Source organism: Fringilla coelebs (genome assembly GCF_963513975.1).
Source record: "Fringilla coelebs genome assembly, chromosome: 11".
NCBI classification, from domain to species: Eukaryota; Metazoa; Chordata; class Aves; order Passeriformes; family Fringillidae; genus Fringilla; species Fringilla coelebs.
This window is the reverse complement of record NC_140037.1, coordinates 12,612,526-12,637,080: the sequence shown is the minus strand read 5'-3', so window position 1 is coordinate 12,637,080 and position 24,555 is coordinate 12,612,526. Positions and strand designations below refer to the sequence as shown.

Sequence of the window (24,555 nt, the reverse complement as noted above, 5' to 3'; positions counted from 1 at the left end):
CTGTCTTCATTTCTGCATGGCTCTTAATGCAAAAGTGCATGATTGTCACATGAGGGTTCTGTGGGAAAATGTGAACTCTTCACCTTACTGGGGATTGAATTCCATTTCCATTCAGTGGTCATTCCTTGCCCAGTATCAAATAATTGACAATAAAATATATGCAGTTTGTCCGTTATTCTGAAATTATTCCATGCTTTGTTATGAACGTTAATTTATTTTCATCAATGGCTGTAAACAGAAGAAAATATGGCCTAACCCAGATGACCGAACGTATTTCTGAAATCTTGATACATCCTTACTTCAGTAAGATATTTTTAGGTGTTTTGAGTAAATTTGACTGAAGCTCTAAAGCAGTCATTTCTAAGAATTACTCCACACAAATAAAGAAATACATAACACTATTCGCTATTTAATGGTGATTACAATTTCGATTCATTTTCCTGGTGCCAGCTCGGGAATGCCGATGGTAGGGGGAAACCCCGCCCGCAGCCCGGCCTGTTTGCTCGGCGGAACGCTGCGCAGGGCCCCGCGGCGGAACGCTTTCGGCAAGGGACGCGCGGCCGGAAGCGGCGGAGCAGAGCACTTCCGGCGCCCTCCCGCCTCGCCGCCCCATGGCCGCGTCCGTGGTGAGTCCGGGCCGGGCCGGGAACCGCGGCCTGGGGCCGGGGGAGCGCGGGATGTCCGCCTCGGGAGGGTGCTGCGTGCGAGAGGGCGGGCGTGGGAGCGCGGGGAGGCCGCCGGGAGACACGGAACGGGCAGGGCGGCAGCGCCTCAGCACGGGCTGCGGGCAGGGGCCGCTCCCGGCCTCCCGAGGGTCCCGGGGCAGCGCGGGGCCCGTGTGTGGCGGCCTCAGCCTCCTCCTGCAGGGGCCTTAGGGCAGAGAGGAGCTCGGGGAGGCCGTCGGCAGCGGCCGGGTGCGTTGGAAAACTGCTTGGAGTTGCCGCCAGAGTCTTGGAGAAGTTAATTTTGGGGCTGGTTGGTTTTTTGTTTTTTTCAATTATGGCTTTTCTGTTAAAAGCTTGGAAGGAGGGTTTCTGGGTGAGGTGGTTGGACGTTGGAACCCGAAGGAAGTGTGACCGTCTCCATGCTCGGAGGTGTCCAAACGTGGCAGGAGACAGGACAGAGGACTCAGGTGTCAGATGCAGCCTGGAAAGTGGATCAGCCTTTGGGGTCAGCTCTGCTTTGAAAAGGAATTAGGACCAGATGACCTTCAGAAGTTTATTGTTCACAGAGTTCAAAACTTTGTTGGTTATGGCTGTAAAAACTTGCAAAACCGACAGAGCTGATTTCCTGTTAGACCTCTCTTGCAGGTACCCCAAGAGCTGGTTGCAGACTCTGGCACCCCTGCAGTGCCCTCTCACAGCCACTGCGTGTGTGGGGAGCTGCAGGGGAATGTTTGGGGCAGGCTGGGCAGGACTGCTGTGCAGGGGGAGCTGCAGTCGCTGCTCCTGGGGACAGCTGTGATACTCCTGTCTCCAGAGGCTCTCTGGGCACTGCCTGGGATTGGCAGTGGCCTGGGAGTTTAGCAGCTGATGGGCAAGGTAGGGAGGTGAAGAGCAGTTTGTGTCCATGCAGGGGGAGAGAAAAGATAGCCAAGCATGTTTCTGTGCACTTTGTTGGATAAACACAGATTATTTGATAGGCCTTTTCAGATTGGGGTTTCTCTGATTATGAATATTTCTTGTGTTAATACTGGAAGGATTCCTGGTGGTTCTGGAGAACATTCAGTAAAAGGAGCCAGGAAAATACAAACAGTGAAATTGTTCAGCACTGATAGAGTTGCAGATACTGAGAGTATAATACTGAATTAGGACAGTGATAAATAATAGAATTTAAACAATTGATAAGAGAATCAATTGCAGGTTTATGAATGTAGGGACAGGAAATTCAGGATCTGCTTTCCAGGATGTCCCAGTTCAGGGTCTGTAAGAGACTGAGGGCCAAACAGATGAACAAACTGAGCCAATAACCCAGTGAGATCACAGTGCAGTGGTGGGATAGCAAAGGCTGTTACCTGGGGATGAATGCAAGTAGAGGGGTGTGAGGAAAACGATGAGGGGTGAGGAGAAGTGTTTGGGTTTGACCTGTGGATACAGCACTGATCCATGCTAGAAGGAGTACACCCAGATGTTGGTGTTCTTTCTCTTACTATACTTTATGTTTCTATATATGTTAAAAATGTATGTTAAATGTATGTATGTTAAGAATGAGACTAGGATGGCAGTGTGATGGGGTTCTTGCTAATTCTCAGAAGTACCTGAATAGATTTTGTTCTTTAACTTTATTTCAGAACAGCCATCACAGCAACAGTGTTTTCCTTGAATAATTGTGTGGCCACACTACCTGCAGCCAGCTGTAACCCATTTTCCAATGTAAATATTTGCAATTTAAATACAATAAATATATCAGCATTCAAAACTAATGCTGAAACTGTCACCTGCCTAACAGCTGGTACTTCTGCAAGTAGAAAAGGAGCTTAGAATAAATTTCAACATTATTTGATATCATCTTTTGTTGAGAATGGAAAAGACCAGTCAAACTGACTTGCAGGAGAAATTGAGTCAATGACTGGATTGCATAACTTAAGAAATTTGATATGATTTCTTCCCTCCAGGATTTCAAAACCTATGTGGATCAAGCTTGTAGAGCTGCAGATGAGTTTGTCAACATTTACTATGAGACAATGGACAAGAGAAGAAGGGTATGTAGCTGTTTTGACAATAGTTAAAACTGTCCTGGCACTCTTTGTTTGCATTTCTGACTGTCATTGCACAGAAAGCACCTGAGCATTGGTGACCATGTGCTGCACTGGCCGAGGTAGAGCAGGGCAGCTGTTCCTCAGGCTCCCTACAGAGGATTTTGTGCTCCTGGGCTGCTTTGCTATCAAAGGGCTGTTCAGAAGTGCCTTAGACTTCTCATGACCCTCGTTCAGCTGGTGTGCAGCTGTGTCCTGCAGGTGCAGGATTTGGTCAGTACAGGGCAGCAGAACTTGCTTTATTTTCCCTTGAGGTCAGGATTTAGCTTTTTTGCCCCCAAACCTCTTTCATTAGCAGTTACCACTTTTGGTTCTGGGGTTTTTCTGGGTGCCTGAAGTTGAAGCAGTACAGCTGTGTTTGGCTCTGCAAGTCTTCCTGGAGCACACTGATGTGGTACCATGTCACAAATGTGATCACCAAAAGAGCCTTGGAGACCAATCTTTGGAATGTTAAATGTAGTGTAGTTGCAATTCAATATGTGAAAGTACCAGCAGTCACATGTTACTTCACAGCCACTTCACACATTAGTAGGTTGGACAGGGGTGTGTCAACACCTTGGAGGAGAGTTGGGCAGTTACTCAGCTGTGACAGTTTATGAAAGTTCTGGTATGCTGCTGTGCTTTTCAAGTTTCACCTGTTCCTGGTCTTGTTCACTTTTTTTTTTTTTTAACCTGAAATTATAATTTCCTGACCTAAGCTGTGTTGTGTGGACACTTCCCCTCTCAGAAGGAAAAAAACCCGAAAATCAGTGATAAACTTTTTGTGGAAAGGTAGCACTGTCCTTTTGTTAACAACCACTTCAGTTCTGTCATTACCTTTGTTAAAGGGATGTTATCAATATTTGAGATATGAGTCACTGTGCCACTCATAAAGGAAAATGTGTTAGTTTTAATTCTTGGTCAGGAGCACTGGTTGTTAAAAGGAGCTACTGTTTCAGGAAGGCATTTTATCTTTCCAACTAACAGAAGAAATCAGTAATTCACAGTGTAAGTTCTGTATGTTGTCCATTATATGTTTATGTATTTTTTCTAAATGTGTGTTTTCATAATCACTCAGGCTTTAACCAGACTGTATTTGGATAAAGCAACGTTAGTTTGGAATGGAAATGCAGTGTCTGGGCAAGAAGAACTAAATAAGTTTTTTGAAATGTTGCCATCAAGTGAGTTCCAGGTTAATGTGTTGGACTGCCAGCCTGTTCACGGTAAGGTTGTATTATAATTTACTTAGTTATTTTTCATTCTTTATAACTATTGACAGTGAGCAATTATTATAGGGCTTAATAATTCCTTTGGAATAAGCTTAGAGAAAATACCAAGGCTTGAAATGTCAAGTTGTGCTTAAATAAAGCACAAATCAAGAGATGCAGCAATTATACACTTTTTTTCATGTCTGGGAAAATATTTTAAGGACTTTTTTGTTTAGATCATATTCAAATGTGATCTATTTTCATGTATGGAAAAAGTCTGGCTTACAGGTTATGTTGTGCTTGGGAGACCCCTATGGTGGCCTCTCGTACTGATCTGCAGTCTCATGTGGAACAAATCATTATTAACCTGTATGTACTTTGGTTTCTTTACATCTAGAATAGGTGTTAAGTTCTTTAGATTTCTGATTAACAGCTCTTAAAGAAAGGCTTACATAATTGAGAAGTTAATAAATTGCTTCTAATGGACATTTTGGGAATATAAGTAAGGGAAAAGCCTGTGGTCAAACACACTTGCTTTGCTCTGCTGTGAAAAAGATATAATTTCTAATAACTGGGGGGGAAACGTATATGCAAGTTGCTAAATATCTCTATGTGTGTATATCTCAAGTATTGAGAGCTCACTCTAAGCACAAATGGAGGTGTTTGTCAGTGCTCTAAAATGAAGAGCAGGAGATGAAAGTGGCAAAGCCATTGCCAAGCCGTGTTGGTGAACGCACCGCTGTCTCTGTAGAAACGCTGCACCAGAGCTGCACTTCCCTGCCTGTACCCAGCTGTTAGCCTGGCGCAGTGTAACCACAGTTGAACCAAGCTTCTGTGTGCATTTCCTGCCTCTTTACCTGCTAGTCTTTGTTTGAGTTGTTTTCTTCATCATTTCATACCTTCTTGTGAAGAGCAAGCTACTCAAGGCCAGACAACAGTCCTCGTGGTGACAAGTGGGACTGTCAAATTTGATGGGGATAAGCAGCGCTACTTCAATCAGAACTTCCTGCTGACGGCACAGGCCACCCCCACCAACACCGTGTGGAAGATCGCCGGGGACTGCTTCCGCTTCCAGGACTGGGCCAGTTAGCAGGGCCTGGCACGGGCAGTGACCTCTCCTTTGGCACCACCAATCCACTGTGCAGGCAGCTGTTCCCACGCAGGGAATGCACGCGCTCTTTGTGTTGCATCTGATGTTATGGACGGTCTGCAGATGTTTCGGGGTTGATTCCAGTGACCACAGCTGTAGTAATAAAATGTGAGAGGTTGCTCGTGTTAGTTGAATTTAGTCAAGTGCTGAAGGCAGTGAGCTGTATACGAATCATTCCTAAAATGCCTTACATGCAGCTGTGCTGCCACTGCTGAGTGCTCAAACCGTTCTGTTTGAACACAGAATCCTATTCATATACAATTCTGACCAAACGTAATTTTTTTCAACTTGAAAAGATCTGTTTTTACAGTGTCATCTTCTCCCTGTTGAAGAAGATGCTTGTGGCATGAAGATATAATTTTGAAAGCTCCCTCCTCCCAGCTGTGAGAGGCTGGGAAGGATTGCTATGGTTTCTATTGTTAGTGAAAGGAGCAAATACAGCTCCTAAGTTTGTAATCTCTCAATCCATTGGAAAGGTAATGTTTACCTTCTCTGATGCCAAAGGACCATATATCTTTGGGTTTCCTTTCAGTCTGAGCTTCCCAGACTTTGGTTGTTAATTCCATGGATTCATATGTAGGGCATGCTGAATGATTCGGAGCTCCTGTGCCAATAACTCTTCACATGCACGTGAAGGACTTCAAACTGATTGTTTTTCTTTTGAAGTCTTACCATGGCCTAGAAATAGGTCGCATACATGATTTCTGTTGGCTTTAGTTCTGCATTCTGTTGCTATGAGGTTTGGATTATTTTTCTCATATTAAGTCTGCAAGTTTTGAATCCTTTCTGTCTTTTCAAGAAACATTGTAGTTAAAAAGTGGCACTGAAAGTGTTCATTACTGTGAAGCCTTCAATTTTTCTCATCAGTACTGTTACTCAGAACAGGTGCTTGCATTATTTTCAATTGAGAACAGCAGCTCTGCACCACTAACACTATCTTCCTCTCATGCAGATTTTTACTGTATTTTTTCATGTTCTTTTTAAAAATTGCCTTTAATTATTGATTCTCTGGGGGTTTTGTGTGTTTTGCTTTAAATTAGTAGTTAAAAGCTTCCAGCTGCTTTGAAACACTTTTCAAGACTGTAAGTTAAGAGAGTCCACCTTTGGAACTTAGGAGCAAATCTGAGTATCAGCAGCTTTGTTTTAAACTGGTGCGTTTCTGTTTTAAGCTGAGTAAAACAAAAAAACAAACCCAAAATGTAGCTGTATAGCTGTAGCTGTATCCCTGAGCATACCCTTGCTTGTAACTGAAAGTACAGGAAGGGAGCTTGTAACTCTCATCATAACCTATGTTTCAATGACAACAGCAGTCTGAAAGCAGTTACAACTGCAGCTCTCTTGTTCAGTGACTAAATGGAGAAAACTGTGAAAATGAGCAATATCGCACTTGGGTAAAACATAAAGCATCTGTAGTTTGCCATGTAATCCCACAAACAATGGGATGTTTAGCTGAAATGAGTGGCTTTATTTCCTTTTCAGGCCCTCTAGTCTGTACACCAGTAAGTTAGAATTAGTAACCTGTCTCTGTTCAGAGGCTGTTTATGATCAGAACTATTGTGTACCTATTTTTCAGGCTGAAGAATTTGAATTCCTGCAGAATAGTGCAAGAACAGAATTTTTGAAAACTGTAAATATTGTAAATACATTGTTATTTCTGTATGTAGTGAAGAAAGGATCATTCTATTTAATTACTGTTTGTTCTTAAGAGAATATGTGATGTTCATATATTTGTATTTCCTCTAGAAGATTGAAAAGAAAACATAACCTAAGCATGCCTGTAACTGGTACAGCATTGTTGAGCTGTGACACTGGCGTGGTGTATTCTACTGGCTGTTTAACTTGCTGTTGATTGTGTAAGTGGTGTTACAGATCTGCTTTGCATACACAAAACAGGTTTTGCTTTTAAAATGCAGCAATGGGTGCAGCTATGGCATTGGCTTGTTGGACTTTGAAGGCGGTCACCAGAACACACACTTATCAGTACCTGATAAGCTTGTGCTGTGAATAAATACTTATTGGATATTTTTATCCAAGTTTGAATTTGTATAATAATTTTTAAGCTTTTTCTAGGCAGACTGGGAGATTCAAAATATATGAGGCAATGTTTCAATCAATCAGAAGTTATTCTCAATTATTTTCATGCTATTTAAATGCAAGCTGCTTTTAAATCTGACTTTTGCAATTAATATTGAAAAAAACTGACCAAACAAAAAACCCCACCACTACCTGGAACATGACTGAGGAAGATAACTAACTGGCCTAGCTGGACAAACCCAGTTAAAATTCCTACTTAGTAAGATCAGTAGATGGAGTAGGAGAGTAGGATTAGGTATGCATACCCAGGGGTTTTGTAGGGAAATTCATTAGAACACAATTGCTTCAAGCCAGGGAGAGGTGCCAGTTACTCCTGTCTATTTCCATCATCTTCAGTGAGGATCACTTGGGTGATTCAGTACTACTATAATTAGCTCTTGCTCTTTATAACTGAAAATGCTGGTTTGTAAAATATTTTTATTTATTATACCAAGTGAGATTGTAGCTATTAGAGTCAAGTGGTGGTTTTACAATGGAGTAACTAATGGCACAAACAAAAAAAATCTCTTTGTTGCTAGCTCTGTGCTGCTTGTTAATATTCTGTGCTGAAATTAGCAGAAAACACAAAAATGCTTTCATTTAATTCTGTACAAACCCATCCAGCTGGTTTAGTGTGACCATTGCTGACTCTACTGCAATACCCAAAATTTACAGTGGGCATCTATAAAATGAATATGTTTGTGCTCCAAACACTGAACTGGAGTTAATGCTTCCATTTTTTGTTCGAGACCAAATTACTCCTGTACAACCAGTCAGTGAAATAAAGCCAGCTGAAGAGCTAAGCACTTCCACTATGAAATTGTAGCAACTGAAGACTTGAGAGATCTTCTCTTTTGTTTGTTCCCTGTATTGTCTATAGCAGTCACTGCTTTTCTGTTGCTTTGTTCGTTTGGCATACTACAGTTCAATTGATTTAAAATGCCTGTGTTGGAGAAAAGGGATTTGTACTGATGGTATGAATGGTTTGTTCTGATATGCCTGTGCTTCCTTAACCTGTCTGGAGAAAAGCACATTATAAAGAAATGCTGTTTTATTAGTAAAATAATTTTCCACACTTGAATATATTTTGTAAGTTTTTGAAATTGTTTGAGACCTCTTGTAAGATTCATTTTCAAAACTGAAAAAAACAACCAACCAAAAAAAAAAAAAAAAAAAGAAAAAAAAACCCCAAACCTACCGGTTACTCTTCCTTTTTTTTCTTTTATTATTATTATTATTACTAGAAAATTTCATAGCTTGTTCTTATGATATTAAAAGTACAAGAAATAATTTGTGGCTCCCTTATCTTTACTACTTGTGTTGTAGGTCTGAGGTCTGATTGTTGCTGAGTGCTGCTGGGTCAGTGCAGAACAGGCTGGCAGCTCTGTCAGGGTAAAATGTGTTTGGAATAACCCTCTGGCAAATGCCTTGCCAAAAGCACTCTCAAGCAGTAAATGTTGAGCTCCCCAAAGTAACTATGTCAAATTAAAATATCCCTCTAAAATTTACTACATTTTACACATACCGACACATATCTGGATGAAGTCAAAATTTGAGCCAGATCCTTGGGTTGTAAATATTTTCACTGAGAACGTGTTGTACTTCTGCTGTTTCTCTAAGAAGGAATGAAACACTGAAAGGAGAAATGCTTTTTGTGATAATTCCTCTGATTTATTCACTGTTTTGCTGTTTAGAACATTAAAATACTGATGCACACTTGCTCAGTGTAGACAGCAGATGCTTATGCAAGGTCAACAGTTGCATAGAAACTGAAATTGTTCTAGAAATGTATACTGGAAACTACCAAATATATTGGAAAGTTCTTGCTGTGTTTGAGGGTATAGATTTCAGTGAGGCTTTGCAGGCAGTTGCTCTTGGTAATGATCCTGAGCAAGGCTCTGACAGCTGATGCAGTGTAAAGATTTATGAGTGCTGGGAAAAATAAATCAGCTCAGACCAGAAGATGTTTTTGCAGATATGTTAAAAGTGGATCCAGAAACAGCTCTGTCAAAATTGCCACTGGACTGTAGAAAAGAATATTAAAGTCTTCCTAGAAAAGTGAACTTTTATTTTTTATTCCTAGCTGCAGAAAGGTAGGGTATTGATAGCTGGGCTTACTCCTTCAGAAGACTGGGTTTAATAATATGAATAACTCTATCTTGCTACACTTTGTGACTGAATGGACTACAGGCACTAAGTGACCATTTTGCCCTGCATCAGCAACATAAGTGCCTTAGAATATCCTGGTGATGACAAAATTGTGTTGGATTGCAGTGGCTGATTTTTGTCTTCTTACAGCCTGTTTCAGGTCCCAAACCCCAATGGGTTTGCATCTTTGTGGTTTTTCCAACCACTACACAATGTATTGAACTTGCTAAAACAAAAAGAAATTAATGTAATTAATTGCTGCTAGTCTTAATACTTTTATATATCAAGGTCTGTATACCACAATATGAACTTTTCTTGAGTATTTCAAGTACCTTGGTGTGTCTTAATGCACAGTGGTGTTATCTTCTTTAAACAGGTAGTTGAACTGTAACTGAAGAACAGATGGACTGATGTAAATCAGACATTATTACAGGCCACTGAGACCTTGTGATCAGGTGTTGAAAGGCACAGATAGAACAGATAATTAGATGTTAAGTTACATGGCAGGTCTTGTGCTTACCTTATTTGTGACCTGTGTCATGCAGGGCAAACTTTTTCACAGCTCCGCTGGCCAGCCTGTGCCAGGGCCTCACCTGCCTCACAGTAATGAATTTCTTCCTAATATCTAATCCAAACCTCTCCTGCAGGAGAACATCATCCAGCACCCAGCTGACAAAACGAGAGCAGGTCAACAGCAAAGGCCCTGGGCAGGCTCCCAGAGCAGGTGTGCTGTTGAGGGGCACACAGCAGAGAAAAGGGAGGAAGTTTGGAGGGAACAGTGCTGAGGAATTTGAGCTTGAGCAGCAACAGCTGCACTGCTCAGATGCCCAGGGGCAGAATTTATTGGCATCACTAAAGTGGTAATCAGCTACAGAGGCTCGTTTCCTTAATCAGAAAGGCCTGGGAAGAACTGAATGTTACCAGGTGAGTTCTGGGTGGTTCCCAGTCTGGCAAGGATCCTGAGGCCACAGACAGGTGAGTTTTCTTCATATTTTTTCCCCCTTGCAAAGGTGTCTGTCCATAGTTAAGGGTTTTTTGAAATCCTATGAATGCTCTGAGGGCCTTGAATTTTTCCTTGCTCCCAGGTTGTTTATCTGGTAACTCCAATTTCAATTGTCATTATTATAGAGGTGAGTGTGGCAGTTGCATGTGTTAGATTCACAATCTTGCCAGCATTTAGAATAGTTTTTAACTTGTGCAGTTTCTTTGCTCCTTTCCAGGAGGTGGCTGGAGCTGATCATTGTGATCATTCCATCTTCCTCTCATTGTTTTTGGAGGAAAAGATGTATTTTAACAGCAGACCAGAATGAGTACCCATCTGAAAAGGCAAAATGCCGTAGTATTGACTTGGGCTTTTCTATATAAACAGCATTTGGCAAGTGTGCAGTACTGAGTTAAGTATTGAAAAAATATTGGTTGATTTTCCATAACGCCTCTCTTTTAAAATGGAACACTAGTAAATGGAATGTTTCTGTAGCAACACAAAAAAAAAGAAGTCCCAAGGTGAGACCTGTCCCACTACATAAGAAGCAGGCAGGTTCTGGGATGAAGGTAAAGGCTTTGGGAAGTGATTTCCATAAGCTGTGTAGGGGGCTGAGGCAGGTGTTTTGTTTTGAACGTGGGGGCAGAGGGGCCCTGGTTTAATGACCCTGATTAAATGCCATAGAAATGGGCTCACTGGGAGAGATTGTGTTTGCTGTAACTCAAAAGGCAGAAAGTAAAGTAGGGCAGGCACCTATAGAGAACAGTGATCCATTCTTCACACTCACTCCCTGGGGAGCACAAAAAGTAACAGGCTGATTTATATCTGGTAGGAAAAGTTTGGGTTCGTTGTTTAAAACAACTGAAAATCCTAGAAACAACTCCAGGGCTGGAACAACATGTGGACTAAAGTAATTTCAATTCACCTGTTAGAAGTACTTCAGAACTGTTTCAAATTGAAGTGTCTTTTCTGTGTTTTAAAAAAGTAAAACCTAAATGATACCTTCTTGTTTTAGTATTTAAATTGATAAGAGGTCATGTCTTGGAGAGATGGGCATTCCTGCTCAGGGTCTGGATGATCAGAAGTAACAGGGATGGTGGGCAGACTTGGAGACATGTAAGGATAAATGCAGAAATAAGCAGGTGTGACAAACATGTAGTGACCTCTGGCATCTCTGGGAGTGTTCATCATTAACCACGTTATTGGTATTTCAAAATGGGAGAACAAGAGGAAAACTCAACAGTTGGTGGTGTATTTTTGGTTTCAGTTTTTGTTTGTTTTGGTGCTGTAGTTATTCATTGCTTTAAAAGTGCAGGTGAAGTCTGTGAGGATCAGACAGTGTGGCCAGAGCTCTGTTTGTCTAAATAAATTAGCACTGGTCTAATGTCAAGGCTACATGCTTCCAACCAAAGACAATTTTGGATAAATTATCTGTGATAATCAGCTTCATTAGAACACGTTATCAATCTAGAATGGTTTCATTTTCTTCAAAATGTGTCTCTCCCCAATAAAAGTGTAGCAAGATTCAACCTATTATAGCACCCAGCAGCAAAGCAATAGTGCAAACATTACACCATTTCTGTCAGAACTCATTCAAATTAAATTATGTGAAAATTACAGTGTAAGTATAAATGTATATTTAATATAGTCAGCCCTGGTCCTCCATGGCTGATGTACTCCTATCATGAAGCAATCACTAATCTACTTTGCAGTAGCACTGAGTTAACTGGAAATGTGTTTCATTAATCCAGGTAAGTTCACACAGAGTTTTACTCTGTGCATTGTTTGCAATTCCATGTAGCCAGTGACTGCAAGTTTTGCTGATTGCATTTTGTAGATTACCTTCATACCATCTTATGCAAAAAACCCACCAGATTTATTATTTTTAATCTCTGAGAGTGTAAATTTCACCCTTCAGAAAGGAAATTGCTTTACTGTCATGTAAATAGAGCTTAGCCATGGGGTAGGCTCAGTATGACTGAAAAGAAACCCCACCACAGACAAAAACAACCAAAACCAAACAAAGCCAAGGTACAAACAAACAAAAACCCCAACAAAATCAAATACAAAATGAGAATTTATTTCTTGTTTTGCGTGTAATTGCAGAACAACACTAATTTATTGTTAGAATACAACAGTTATTTGAAACTATTGTTCTGAGATGTGGTAGATATGGTCTTTTTCTTTTTTCTTTTTTTTTTTTTTTTTTTCCTAGTGAAAATGAGTGACCCACATTGTGAGCTGAGTTCTGTTCCTTTTATAGCCTGCCAGTGTGCTGGGAATTGCAGCTTGTGCTGGGGGTGCTGGCAGGCAGTGCCCTGCAGGTTATGCTCTGAGTGTTGGCAAGGGCACTGTTACTGCATGGGGTGGTTAAACATCACCTCACCTGCTCCTGAGGGAGTAGCTCCTTCCTCTCCCTGTTTAGACTTTTTTTTTTTTTTCTGTTTCAAGCCACTTAATGACATTACAGGCAGCATTCCTGTTGTGTCATGTGCAGGTCCTTGCCAGCCCCACCAATGGGTCTGTGCCAAAGCTGTTCCTCAGAGGCTTTGCTGAGCTGTCATTGACTCTGAGACTCTGAAGACTTCCTGTGGCAGAGATCTCAGGCAACTAGTTCAGTATTTAGTAAGGAATTGGTTTAAAATCCCATGTTTCTTTTAAAATGCCAAATCATCCATTTCACTGTGCAAACTTAGACCCTGTTCTTTCTCTTTCCCTGGGGCCAGCTGTTTGTGCCTTGTGCATGGAGTTACTGGTTAATCATCTAGTAGCATATGCCATTCCTCCTCAGGCCAGCTAAACAACTCTAAGCTGGCTGAAGCTTCCCAGTGCCCCTGTTGTAGTAGTTACACTCTGGCTTTCTCTAGACAGACCCTGTCTTTGGAGGTACAATACAACCTTACACCAGATCTGCCCAAACTGCATTTTGTTTCTCTTTGAACTTTTCCCCCCAGTCTTACAAGGATGATTTAAAATTCTTAAACGGCTTTCTGAAGAACTTTCAGCATTCTGGAACCCTCAGCAGTACATGAACCTCTCCCTCACATTTCAGTCCCATGGTGTATGTCCTTTCAGCCCAGCACAGGATAAACAGCACCTGTAACTATCACATATTGATTTTGAAGTGATTTACTATCTCTTCATCTGCATTCTAGTTCCTTCTTTTTAATGGCAAAAATTAAACATTCTTGCTTATTCTGTTTCTTCTCCACAAGCTCTGTCACAAAACAGCTTTAGAATTCATTGAAATGAAGGATACAGTTCTTGCCCAACTGCAAGGTATTTGCAAACAATCCTTGTATTGGAAGGCAGCCTGATGTAATCCTTTCCCTTCCCCAAAGCTGAGGATGTAGCAAATTGTCTTTTGCAGGACATCCACCTCTCATTAATTCCTTACAAGAAAAACCAGGCCTGCTGGAGGCTTGGTTTTCATTACCTGAAGTATGGACCCATTGCTGCTGCTTCGTAAGGTAGACTCAGTTTCAGACAGAATGTGAGGCACGGAACAGGAACAATACAAAGAGCTTCAAAAACACAAACCTGTTGAACCATTTAAGTTGTATTCCACTTTTGAAATGTTAACATTGTGTTATGTGGTACATATATTTTGAAAATAGCAATCCTCAGTCAACCAAGACACAGAAGATAAAATACATTTCATATAAATACATTCATGGCTTAAAAAAAATAGTCTTAGAACCTGCTGAAAGACTCGAATGTAAGTATCTTTCTTACATGTATTTCACTTTTGTGATGCTAATAGGCTGACTAAAGGCTACTGAATAGAGACCAGTTTTAAAACATGGAAAAATTGGTTCCATGGCTCCAGGACCAAGTAATTTTAACAGTTGCTACTGCTATGAGATATATTCCCTGCTGTCAAAAAACAACTGTGTATATCTTAAAAAAACTATTTTAGAAAAGCTATTTCCTTGTTTCTTTTAGTGACACTTGTAGTTCCATGCACAACTGGATACCATCACCTTTATATCCCAGATTTTCTCTCTCTCTCTTTCCCCTTGGGGTTCTTGGAAGGTCAGCAGGCAGTGTTCTGCACTTGCCAGAGAAAATTATGCATGGTGAAGTTTGAAGTTGGTCCCCAGGAGAAGGGATGCTTTACTTGAGGAGTGTAGAGGCATCATTTATTTTTGCCGAAGTCTATTTTAACTGGAAAATAAAAATACAAATACATGCAGAAAAAGAAAAATTTGTCTTGAAATTGCAAGCTCATGTGTTCAAGAGCAGCAATGTACAAAATCTTTTACTTTCTGTACAATGACAATACCAAATAGTATTTTAACCATCATATACACAACACAAATGTTATGAATAGAAATCTATAAATACTTTCAAATGAATTTGCAATATAGAGCAGTTGAGGGCCACAGCTGTACAAAATGTAAGCAACATATATAAAATGATTAAGAAAGTGCAAAGTAGAACAGTATCAAGAGCCTGCACTTTTTACAGCACTTATGGTTCAAGTGTGAAGAGCTGACAGGGATGCAGGAGCTCAGTTACAATTCAAAAGAAGACACAGTACAGGATTCGGCACACAAAATGATGAACTATTATTAAATTACATCTTCCTCCTTCTTCACATCTGTGACTTCCAGTTAATAAGAGAACATTTGTATAATGAATTTCCGTAGAGTGATTTGTCCCTTTTTACAAGTTTCCAAGAAACAAAGATTCCCTGGCCAGAAGCTACTTTTCTGTAAGTAAAACAAGACTAGACTGGGAAACTCCTGTTGGTTTTTGGTTGCCTTATCATGCTTACCACAGTTAAAAGGTGAACGGAAATACCTTCCATAAAGGAATGCAGATATTTAAAACCTCTAAGTTACACCCAGGTAACCAGTACTCACATGTATGTGAGGGTCTAGAGAATCATTGCCTTAAAAGCATCAATCACCTCTCAAGCCACCAAAACTCTTCTGAGTTTCAAGTCTGTTTAGAGACCACTGCCCATCAGTTTCACAGCTGTTTGCCAGTCCAGATGCAAGTTCTGCATTCAGGCACTGATTTCTCATCAGCACCCCCAGAGCTGTGCAAGTCTTTGTTTTCTTTTACACTCTGTGTCCAGTGGAAAGCTCTGCTTGAATTAAAATGCAGTGGCAATTAAAAACCTGTTTGGTGAGTTGGAAGTTGAAATAGTTAATTCAATGCTCTTGAGTGAAATTTCTTATAACTTGTTTTTAGAAAGCTTTTCAGTTCACCTTTATTTCAGTAAGTGTACTGTCTATTCTTTTGTAGGCACTGAAAATATTCAAGATATTGATGTGCAGAAGAATCCATCCATTTTCAAGCAGTGCATTATTAGTGATCTCTAGCAAGTTCTTGACTACTGCTGTTGTTGGTTTTGTTTTTAAATGGAGAAGGGTAGACACTGGATACTCCTTTTCCCTCCTTGCTAGAGGGAAATATCTTATTACAAGTGTCTTATTATGACAGAAGGGTCATCACAATTACATTATTTTTTCCTTTTTGAAATATAGGCCAGACTTCAGCATGAGTTAAAGAGAAGTTGTAAGCAGTCTGAATATGCTAGAGAAACAATAAAATTACCTGGTCACACTGCTTCACATAATGATGTCTGTCTCAAAACTGGAGATGATCACACAAAACTATGAAGACTATCAGTGTCTAATTTGCTAACAATTAAAGAGTTTGGAGTCTAAGATATTCTGCTTTACTTGATAGCAATTATAGAAACAGTTGTCCATTTGGTGTGTTTTTTGAATGTGTGATATCTACAGTGCACACAGACATCCAAAACTTAGGCATGAGAAGGAGCCCCCTGCACAGCTGCCAGGTCAGCTGAGCTGTTTATTTTCCTCCATACATTCTTTCAATGTCGTTGAGGTAATGGTTTTTCAGTTCTTTCCTTTTCAGCTTGAAAGCATCTGTCACCAGCCCAGTCTCGGGGGTCCATGGCTCAGGGCTCAGCCGGACCTTGATGGGTATTTCAAATCTTTCCAATTTCACTGAGGGAACAAGAACAAAGAAAAGCACGACTGTGATTACAAGGCCAAATGAAATACTAATTCATGGTCCCTAAAAATCTGGTCAGCATTCTGTAGCTTGTATAATATGCTGTCCTACTTAATGAAATAACCTTACACAAGGGTCACAGGCAAATTTCTTCCTGTTCTAACACTGAGTCTTGGCTAGTGTGCAAATACTCTTATACACTCTGTGTTTAGAGCTTGTATTTGATGTGACAATGCAAAATCTAAAGCTTGAAACAAATGCCTGAGTAGCCTGAAGCTCTGAGACTACTGCCACAAAAGCATACACTGAACTCTACAGCTGTATCTTCGTTAACTAGTTAACTCAGACTAGCTGGACATGCTTCATATTTAAATTATAATGACGCACTTGTACACTTCACCTGGTTGAATGTTTTCTTTCTATATTTTTGATTCCTAAAAGTGTGTTGAGAATTCAAAACAAAGGGACTTTGTATTTTTGTTACATTAGCCACTTACTTTCCCTTCAGCTGGAAGCAGTGGCTTGGCACATGCACAGCCTCACTGTAACCAAGGCTGCTCCTCTCTCTTGCACAGGTAATAGCCCAAGAGGGGGAGCAAGGGAGGAGAAAGGGAAGGGGAAGGAGAGAGGGCAGGAGGAGCAGGAATAGCACAGGGAGCTGCTGCATGTGCTCAGTGCCACATGGAGTTTGCTACCAGCTCCTGCAGGTAGGCTGGGAATGGAACCCACAGCCATGGACTTGTAGCTGAATTCCAGCACAGCCTCTGGGGGGCAGCAGCAGTGCGACACCAGCAGCTCCTCTGCCTTTCTAACTTCAGCTGCTTTCAGGATGTTCTGCTGCCTCCCACTCAGATGTGTGCCTGCTCATGATGAAGGTGCATCATGCTCTGCTAAGAACGCAGAACTACCTCTTTAAAACAGTTTTGAAAATCGTTTCACATATATTAGTTGCATCTCAATAGTAGATTACTGTCTAGAAGGCAGAAAGGATGCATAAGCAAAGGGTTTAAGTACACAAAGCTATGTGGATAGTAATTTGCTCAATTCAGGATAAAAACCCCCAGGGAGAAAATGTTTAAACCTAAGCCTTAAATATATGGATTGATTTATTTTTTTCAAGGTAAGACTTAAAAGTGTTTTTCCTTCTTTTCCCATTTTCAAAGGCAGATTTCTCCTCTCTAAGAGAAAGTGCTTAGCATGTGCTTAAGTGCAGCTTTTACTGCTTCCTTGTATGAAGTGCCAAGTGCTTTAGAGACTTTCTTCCCCACTGAGTTTGTTCATTTTTTTTGTCCTGTAAAGGACTGATGACACTTTTGATCCTTCAGTACCACAGCAAGGAGTAGCAGGCTTTTAAGCCTCTACAACCACAAGGATCATGGCTGTTCAAAGCTGTAGGGAACAAAGTTGTACGGGGAAAAAGTGCTTTGAAATTTCTTGCTTAAACAGTTTCCTTGCCAGCAAATGCCTTGCAACTTTTCTTCCAATTAATGGCTCTTTTGGGCCTTATTTTGACCATATTAGACAAAAAACTTGTCTCCAGAATTTAGATGGAAAAAACCTTCAGATATTTTATAAAAAATACAAGTAGTATAGTAATCAATTCAACCTGTATTATGTAAATTCCTGGGATAATATGCAACAATTTTGTGTGATCTTTGCCTTGATAAACCATTAAGTTTTGGCAGATACAGAGAAGCTGGAAGGAGGAGGAGCAGTTAGTGAGGATAATGGCAGTTTTTGCTGGATAAGCCCCCATGGCCAGCAGGATGTGCTGTGGTACTTACTCTTGTTTGCCACTTCTTTAATCTCTCTCAGTATTTCTGCTTCCATTGTAGGATTGTTACAAATGTCCACCCAGCTTCCACTGATGCCTTTCTGCTCAGCCAATGCTGTCAGCTTCTTCTGATTAGGGACCACAAAACTGATCACATAGGACTGGTCACTACACAGAATGGCAAGAGAAGGAAGGAAAAAAGGTTCAGTCAAGACCTTCATTTCAGGGTGTAAATTACCTGCTGCTGGACCCACAAATGCCCAGGTTATTCCACTAATACAGAACCCTTCTTGTGCATTTAGTCTTCACATCTGAAGGTTTATCAAGAAGATATTCTAAGCTGGTTTACAACATCAGGTTTGATCAGAATGAGGCTCTGCTGTCATTTCACTCACGCACATCTCAGTTTAGCTCCCCAGATAGACCTGGGGTTTAAGCACTTCTCTGCAGCTCCTCCTTAGGGGGAGAGGGGAATATATATTGGGACTATTTCCAAAACTCACTGGAAAGCTTTGAATCCAGAAAATGTCCAGAAAGCAAAGTGTACAGATTAACTTTTCACTGTGATTCTGACAGCCAGAACACATGCTAAATGTAACCATATATAATGATATATACTCATTTAAGGAAGGGATGGGATGGGATGGAACAGAGGCATATCTGGATACCAGAAATGCCAACAGAAAAGCAGGTAATTTCTTCAGCTTTTAGGGAATCTGGAAAGCTGTGCTTCTTCAGACATGTTTGTAACTTGTACTCTGATGGAGAGGGTTATTAGAAGGAAACCATGGAGAACTACAGTTGGATTAGAGAAGTGGATCAGAGCCTGTACTTCATGTTTACTTCATGTTTACTCTAAGCAGAGTTTCTACATTAATACCACTCTTACCTTTTGGCATAAGCACAGATATTGTCAATCAATGGGCAGTTCTTCAGTGCTGCCTCTACTTTGCCCAGAGATACATATTCTCCTGCTTGTAGCTTTACCAAGTCTTTCTTACGATCTAGGAGTCGGGGGAAGGGAAAAAAAAAACACCTTGTTTCATTTAAACTTGAGCATTTCCAGAGACTCATTTCCATACACATCACCGATGTATTTTGTGCTATGCCAATCTTAATGGACAAGTTTTAAAGCAAATTTATAAAGATTTCTGTATAAAGTGTTATAGCACTACAGTTCTTGTCACACAGATTGTAGGAAAGGACTCTGATTTTAAAGCTTTGTAATTAATCCAAAAGTTAATCTTGTATTTATTTATGTATTCTTTAAAGTCCATGTGCTAAATTTAGATTATGATAATGTCACAGGAAATGGCATAATTTCCAAATTTTACTCCCACTATGAGGACTTCCAGAAATGTGTTTTACACCGGTTCTGTAAATAGGTAACCTTAAGTAGATTAGCCCAGGCAAAGCCAACAGTATTAATAACATGTGTATAATTATGGTTAGTCAATACTTTGTAATATATTAGGGTATCAAAAACTGAGACCCACCTATGATCTGCAGACACCCATCTGGATGAAACTCCCCAATATCTCCTGTACAGAACCATCTCTGGCCATTCTCATCCACAGTAAAGTCTTCTGTTGTCTTCTCTTCATTTTTAAAATACCCCATGGAGACATTGGGTCCACCAATTATAATTTCTCCTCTAGGATTAGGCTTGTCTTTATTAGTATAGCCTCCTGAAAACAACACAGTCCCAAGCAATTATTTACACCTTATATATCCTGCTGCCAAGAAAATACTTTGAAACTTCAGTTTGAAGTTAAAGCACACTAACTGATGACTATTATCAAAGATAAAGAACAACTTCTTCATATGCTACACCTAGCTAAGTAGATAGGCAAAGATACCAGCCAGGCAGAGGCTAAATTTTAAAAAATGAAATCAGAACAATACTCTCACCTTCTTGCCAGTCTCTCAGTTTTATTTCACAACAAATAAGAGGAGCTCCAACTCTGCCAGTGCTGTAATCAGCAACTTAGGGAGAAAACAAGAAAGAAAACCAGTATTTTTTTGAAATATGAGTAGGGTGTATCTTATCTCAAGTTACTTTACTGCAGAACTACAGCTGTAGTATTGTAGCTGTATTTTGACTTGTTTTAAAAAAATTAAGAATCACCAAATAACTCATACATATCTATTTCTGAACTTCTGTATTTCCACTGGTGTTTTAACTACCTTCTGTAATGGTTCCAGCTCCACACGTTTCTGTCAGTCCATAGCCTTGCCCAACAGGACAGCAGAAACAGATGTTCATGAATCTCTGTGTTTGAGGTGAGAGCGGTGCTCCTCCAGAAAGCATCATTCGGACATTCCCTCCCAGAAGAGCCTTTACTTTTTTAAACAATAGTCTTGAAAGAAGGCAAAAAGCATTAAAAATTATTTACTTAGCCCACTCTTACAAGAAGAGACAAACCTTCTTCCTCTCTTCCTATCTGGAACGCCTTAAAAATTAACATTTTCCCAGATTTCAGTAGACAGCAGGGCTAATCAAACCCACTACCTCTCTTGTGTAACACTTGAGGAGGCAGAGTTCCCGTAGCTTAACAAACATTCCAGTTTTATCACATAAAAAAAAGGCAATACAGTGAAAATGAACCAGGCAGCTGTCTGGAAGATTAGTCATTACCATGACATATCTTAGCTGTTTCCAGTAAGAACTTGGACTATGTCAGTTACTCATTAGATGTTATTTGCATGGCAGATGAGAAGTGTCTGATAGCTCAGAGGATCATTCTTTTACACTGTCCTAACAGACCCCAAGGCAAAACACACCCTTGGCCCGAGAATGCCACTTACATGTTACACAGAGGTGCATCATATCCCCTCTTGATCTGTTCCAATTTGTAGTCATAGCCTATCTTGAACAGTGTTCTCTGAATATAGTTCATCTCTTGAACTTTACTCATGACATTTTTATAAATTCTGTCCATTATTTCCTACAAAGTGTTTAAAAAAAGGAAAATTACTACATGGGACAGACCAGCATGTGTAAATTAAATCCCATGTAATAAGTAAACCCCCACCCCCCCCACCCCCAATTATCCTTCCTTTAAAATGGATAACAGAGTGAAATCTTTGCATCATGGGGTTAGGCAGTGCTTAAATGCAATGCTTTTAACATGTGATCATTGAGCCAATTTATAGACCATTGCAGCTTGGAGCTATTTACATCTGAACCTGTCTTAAACTGTAACAAACTGATTTAGAAAATTTTAAATTCAAGTTTAACTCAATCTCTTTGCTAAAGGTTGGTATATTCCCCTCACAGTGTGTCCTGCTTGGGAGTGCTGATGCTGTACTTTATCCACAGCAATTGTTAAGTGCAAGGGAGTGAACTAAGAATTCATTGCACCATTTCCTTTTCCAAGAGAGCACTTCAACTTTCAGAGCAACATGAATGCAGTAATTCTAATTATCTGACAAAAATCCACCACAATTATGTCACAGACCAGAGATTAATTTCCATTAAAATAATAAGCTTATGGTCACCCAAATACACAGAACCTAAAATATTGTTCAGACCGGTGAAGTATTTAATGGAAATTTAAAGACTGGCTCCTTCAAGTTTGTTTTGGAGCACAATGTTTTGAAGTATTTATGAGCTTTCTCTCCATGAAATAAATTTAAATGGGTATTTTCCAAGACTGGAGTTCTCAGACTTACTTATTGTCATTCTATTAATTATTAAGAAGACGACCAAGCTACTTTATATGCTTATGATTTTATAAAACAAAAGAATACAAGTGACTTATTTGATTTTAAAACTTTTGGCTGTTCTAAGTTATTGCAGAACAACCAGATCCAACCAAAACTCAGAATTCCTAAACTAGATTACATCCTCCTACTCACTCCCCACCACCATGTGGCACACCCAGTGCTACCAGTTTTATGAGCCACAGATGTGACAGGATCCTAAAAGCAGCACCTGTGATGGCAGCACATGTGGGGAGGGCTTTGGCACTACAAAGACACAAACATTTGTGGAGTTTCTGGATAGCACCACAGCCTTGTGGAGTGCAGGAACCTGGTCACTCCCAGAGCAGTGGAACCTGCAGAAGCAGGAGGAATTCCAGTCTCCTGATCACTCTTTCCTCTGAGAGAAGGCTCAGCCTGGCCTGCCAACCCTTAGAACAGCAGAGAGACTCAGCCGTGGTGTCACCTCGACCTGCTAAGTCTGTGACTGAGCCAGATGCTCCTATTCTTACAGTGGATTCCCTCTTGGCCAGCACCACCCTGTTTGTCCCTCTGCAGAAAGGAGTTCCAGACTGGGACCTTTTGTTTCAGGAGTCCAGGTGTCAAAACAGCACTTCTAAGTACTGAAGCATTGACAGGTTTGGATCAAAAAGGATCTTGGCTCTAGTACGGGCAGACTCTTGTGCTATCTGCAGCACCAGTACTCAGTTCAATCCACCAACAGCTGGAGTGTCTGTGTTTGCTCTTTTCCTATTAGTGGCAGTTACTTACATGTGAAGGGCAAAACATGTTAGTAAATACACTTTTCTAGCACAAAAAAGACAGAATTTTTTTTTTTGCTGGACATATCTGCTTCTGTATACTTACAGGCACAGCTGCCATCAGTGTAGGTTTAAGTACAGTACAGTCTCCTTTGCTTCCCTTCTTAATTTTACTTGACTGTAATAAAGAAAAAATGTCAATTTATGAAGCAGAAAACAAAACAGTGCTTGAAAACTAAAGAACTAACAAAAGAAAGAGATATAGTAGCATGTAATTTGTTGAAATATCTTCTCCTGTTCCTGTGTCATTCTGTCCCCATTGTTAAGGAAAGGGTAAGGATTAATATCTATTTCAACCAAAATACTCAATCTTTTACAGGTTCACTTTATCTTTCCCTTACTTCCTCCCTCAAGTACTTGCTTTCTCCTCCATCTTCCCTTGGGAGCTTGTTTTGCTTGATGCAAATCTCTCTACAAGCAAAACATACAGAGGTATCTATTCTGGCTTAATTTATTCTTATTTATCTGAACTGCTAAAGGGAAAAAGGCAAAGGACTAAATAGAAGATCTGCAATAAGTGGATAAAGAACTGATAAAGTGAGACCAAAACTTAAGACCACTTTAAACAGTTCAGCTGATCTATTAAGAGCTGTTCTTACCCTGTTACCCAGTGGATAATGCTATAGGCATTTATTAGGATTGCTTTTAGACTTCCTAAGCATCATAAAAGCAAAGGTTTTAATAAAATTTATACGGTACAACCCACCACTGTTGTTCACCAGGAATGTTAATTTGCATCATTTTCTGAAAAAATTTACATTTCTGAAGTGTAACATATACATCAGCATTTCTTGACTGAAGGAGGAAGCTGAGCAAGGAGAGAACAGGCTGCAAAAGGTGAAGTTTGCTCCCCACCTTGCTCTGCTAGCCCTCACCTGATCTGAGAGAGTGAGAGGAGAGGAGTAACCAATCCTGCAGCCATAAGTGATACAGGAAACTTCTGCTGTCAGTTCTAACACATGGGCCAGAGGCAAATAACCAATGTAAGTGTCCTTGGGTCTGGGAAAGAAAAAATAATTAACCATGAGTCAGAAGTGGACTGAAAATACCATTTAACCATTTTATTGTGTGCTTAGTTATTACTTTTTAAATGACCTGGATCCCAGGTGAGCTTATTCTCCTGCAGACAAGATGGGTGTGATGTCAGCCACAGTATATAAACAAACTGGGGAAATCTGCCCTTACTGAAATCAGTACAAATTACAGGATTTGCCTTGTTTTCTAGGAAACTGATTCTTTAGTCCTTTACTGCTATTTCCTCTCCTTTGGGAGGTTTCATTTCAGTTATGAAATTAAGGATGAAATAACTGCACTTTAAAATAATGACCAACAATTTACAAAGCCCTGTCAGTCAACTTCTTCTAGGATACATTACAAGAAAGAGAGCTGATTACTGAAGTACTGAGGCTGGCTTCAGAATGTAATTGCTCAGAGATTTCTCAGCAAGAACCTTAGAGCTGCCACTGAGCAGCAGCTTTCAGCATCCAGCCAAACTGGGTTTATATCCTCTCCCAACAGCAGTCTGGCATCAGGCCTTATTTCAGCTATTGAACCTTTTGTGAATGCAGAGACAAATACACACACTTCCATGAAAAACTGCATCAAAACATTAATGTGAAGGAATCTGCACTTGATTTTACTGTCATCAGTGCATAATTTATTACTTTTCTGTTCCTTCACCGAACTGTGCTTTAGCAGATTCTGCAGCATGTGCACCCAGAGTGGTGTCTCCAGGTCACTGAAGTGCTAGGCTCAGACGGGCTCATAAACTGATTGTAAGTGCCTGAAAATGTCTAAAAACGTTTCCCAAGTTGCACTAGAAGAGAAATCTCTTATCTAGTGGCATCCTCTGATACTCATAAGTGCAAAAATCCATCACAGACTTAGAGCTAAGGGGAATAATAATAAAAAAAGCAGCAGCATGGGAGAAAACAGCTAGAAGGGTGTATTTTTCAAACAAGGAAAG

The 24,555-nt window shown here is 40.3% G+C and overlaps 2 protein-coding genes across 8 annotated transcripts in view; one reads left to right on the top strand and one right to left on the bottom strand.

The window, feature by feature from the left end:
• Nucleotides 1-569: 569 nt before the first annotated feature.
• Nucleotides 570-8,411, top strand: NXT2 (nuclear transport factor 2 like export factor 2; the record flags this gene model as incomplete). Of its 2 annotated transcripts, XM_084213061.1 has the most annotated exons (4): nucleotides 570-626; nucleotides 2,615-2,701; nucleotides 3,813-3,957; nucleotides 4,854-8,411. In XM_084213061.1, the coding sequence occupies 4 exons, from the start codon at nucleotides 612-614 to the stop codon at nucleotides 5,030-5,032; spliced, it is 426 nt and encodes a 141-aa protein (XP_084069187.1). In that variant the 3' UTR covers nucleotides 5,033-8,411. The 2 variants fall into 2 exon arrangements, with proteins under 2 accessions (XP_084069187.1, XP_084069186.1); XM_084213060.1 differs by lacking the exon at nucleotides 570-626 and having other exon boundaries at nucleotides 2,597-2,701.
• Nucleotides 8,412-13,834: 5,423 nt separating this feature from the next.
• Nucleotides 13,835-24,555, bottom strand: part of ACSL4 (acyl-CoA synthetase long chain family member 4) — a 35,652-nt gene continuing 24,931 nt past the window's right edge. For 5 of the 6 annotated variants that reach the window (XM_084212742.1, XM_084212744.1, XM_084212743.1 and 2 more), the window contains 9 exons: nucleotides 23,465-23,588; nucleotides 22,636-22,707; nucleotides 20,872-21,011; nucleotides 20,251-20,423; nucleotides 19,975-20,049; nucleotides 19,560-19,751; nucleotides 18,953-19,067; nucleotides 18,074-18,231; nucleotides 13,835-16,282 (listed from right to left, as the gene is read on the bottom strand). In XM_084212742.1, coding sequence (XP_084068868.1) covers nucleotides 16,125-16,282; nucleotides 18,074-18,231; nucleotides 18,953-19,067; nucleotides 19,560-19,751; nucleotides 19,975-20,049; nucleotides 20,251-20,423; nucleotides 20,872-21,011; nucleotides 22,636-22,707; nucleotides 23,465-23,588 — 1,207 coding nt within the window. In that variant the 3' untranslated portion in view covers nucleotides 13,835-16,124. The remainder of the gene's footprint in view (nucleotides 16,283-18,073; nucleotides 18,232-18,952; nucleotides 19,068-19,559; nucleotides 19,752-19,974; nucleotides 20,050-20,250; nucleotides 20,424-20,871; nucleotides 21,012-22,635; nucleotides 22,708-23,464; nucleotides 23,589-24,555) is intronic. The other variant, XM_084212746.1, reaches the window with a different exon arrangement.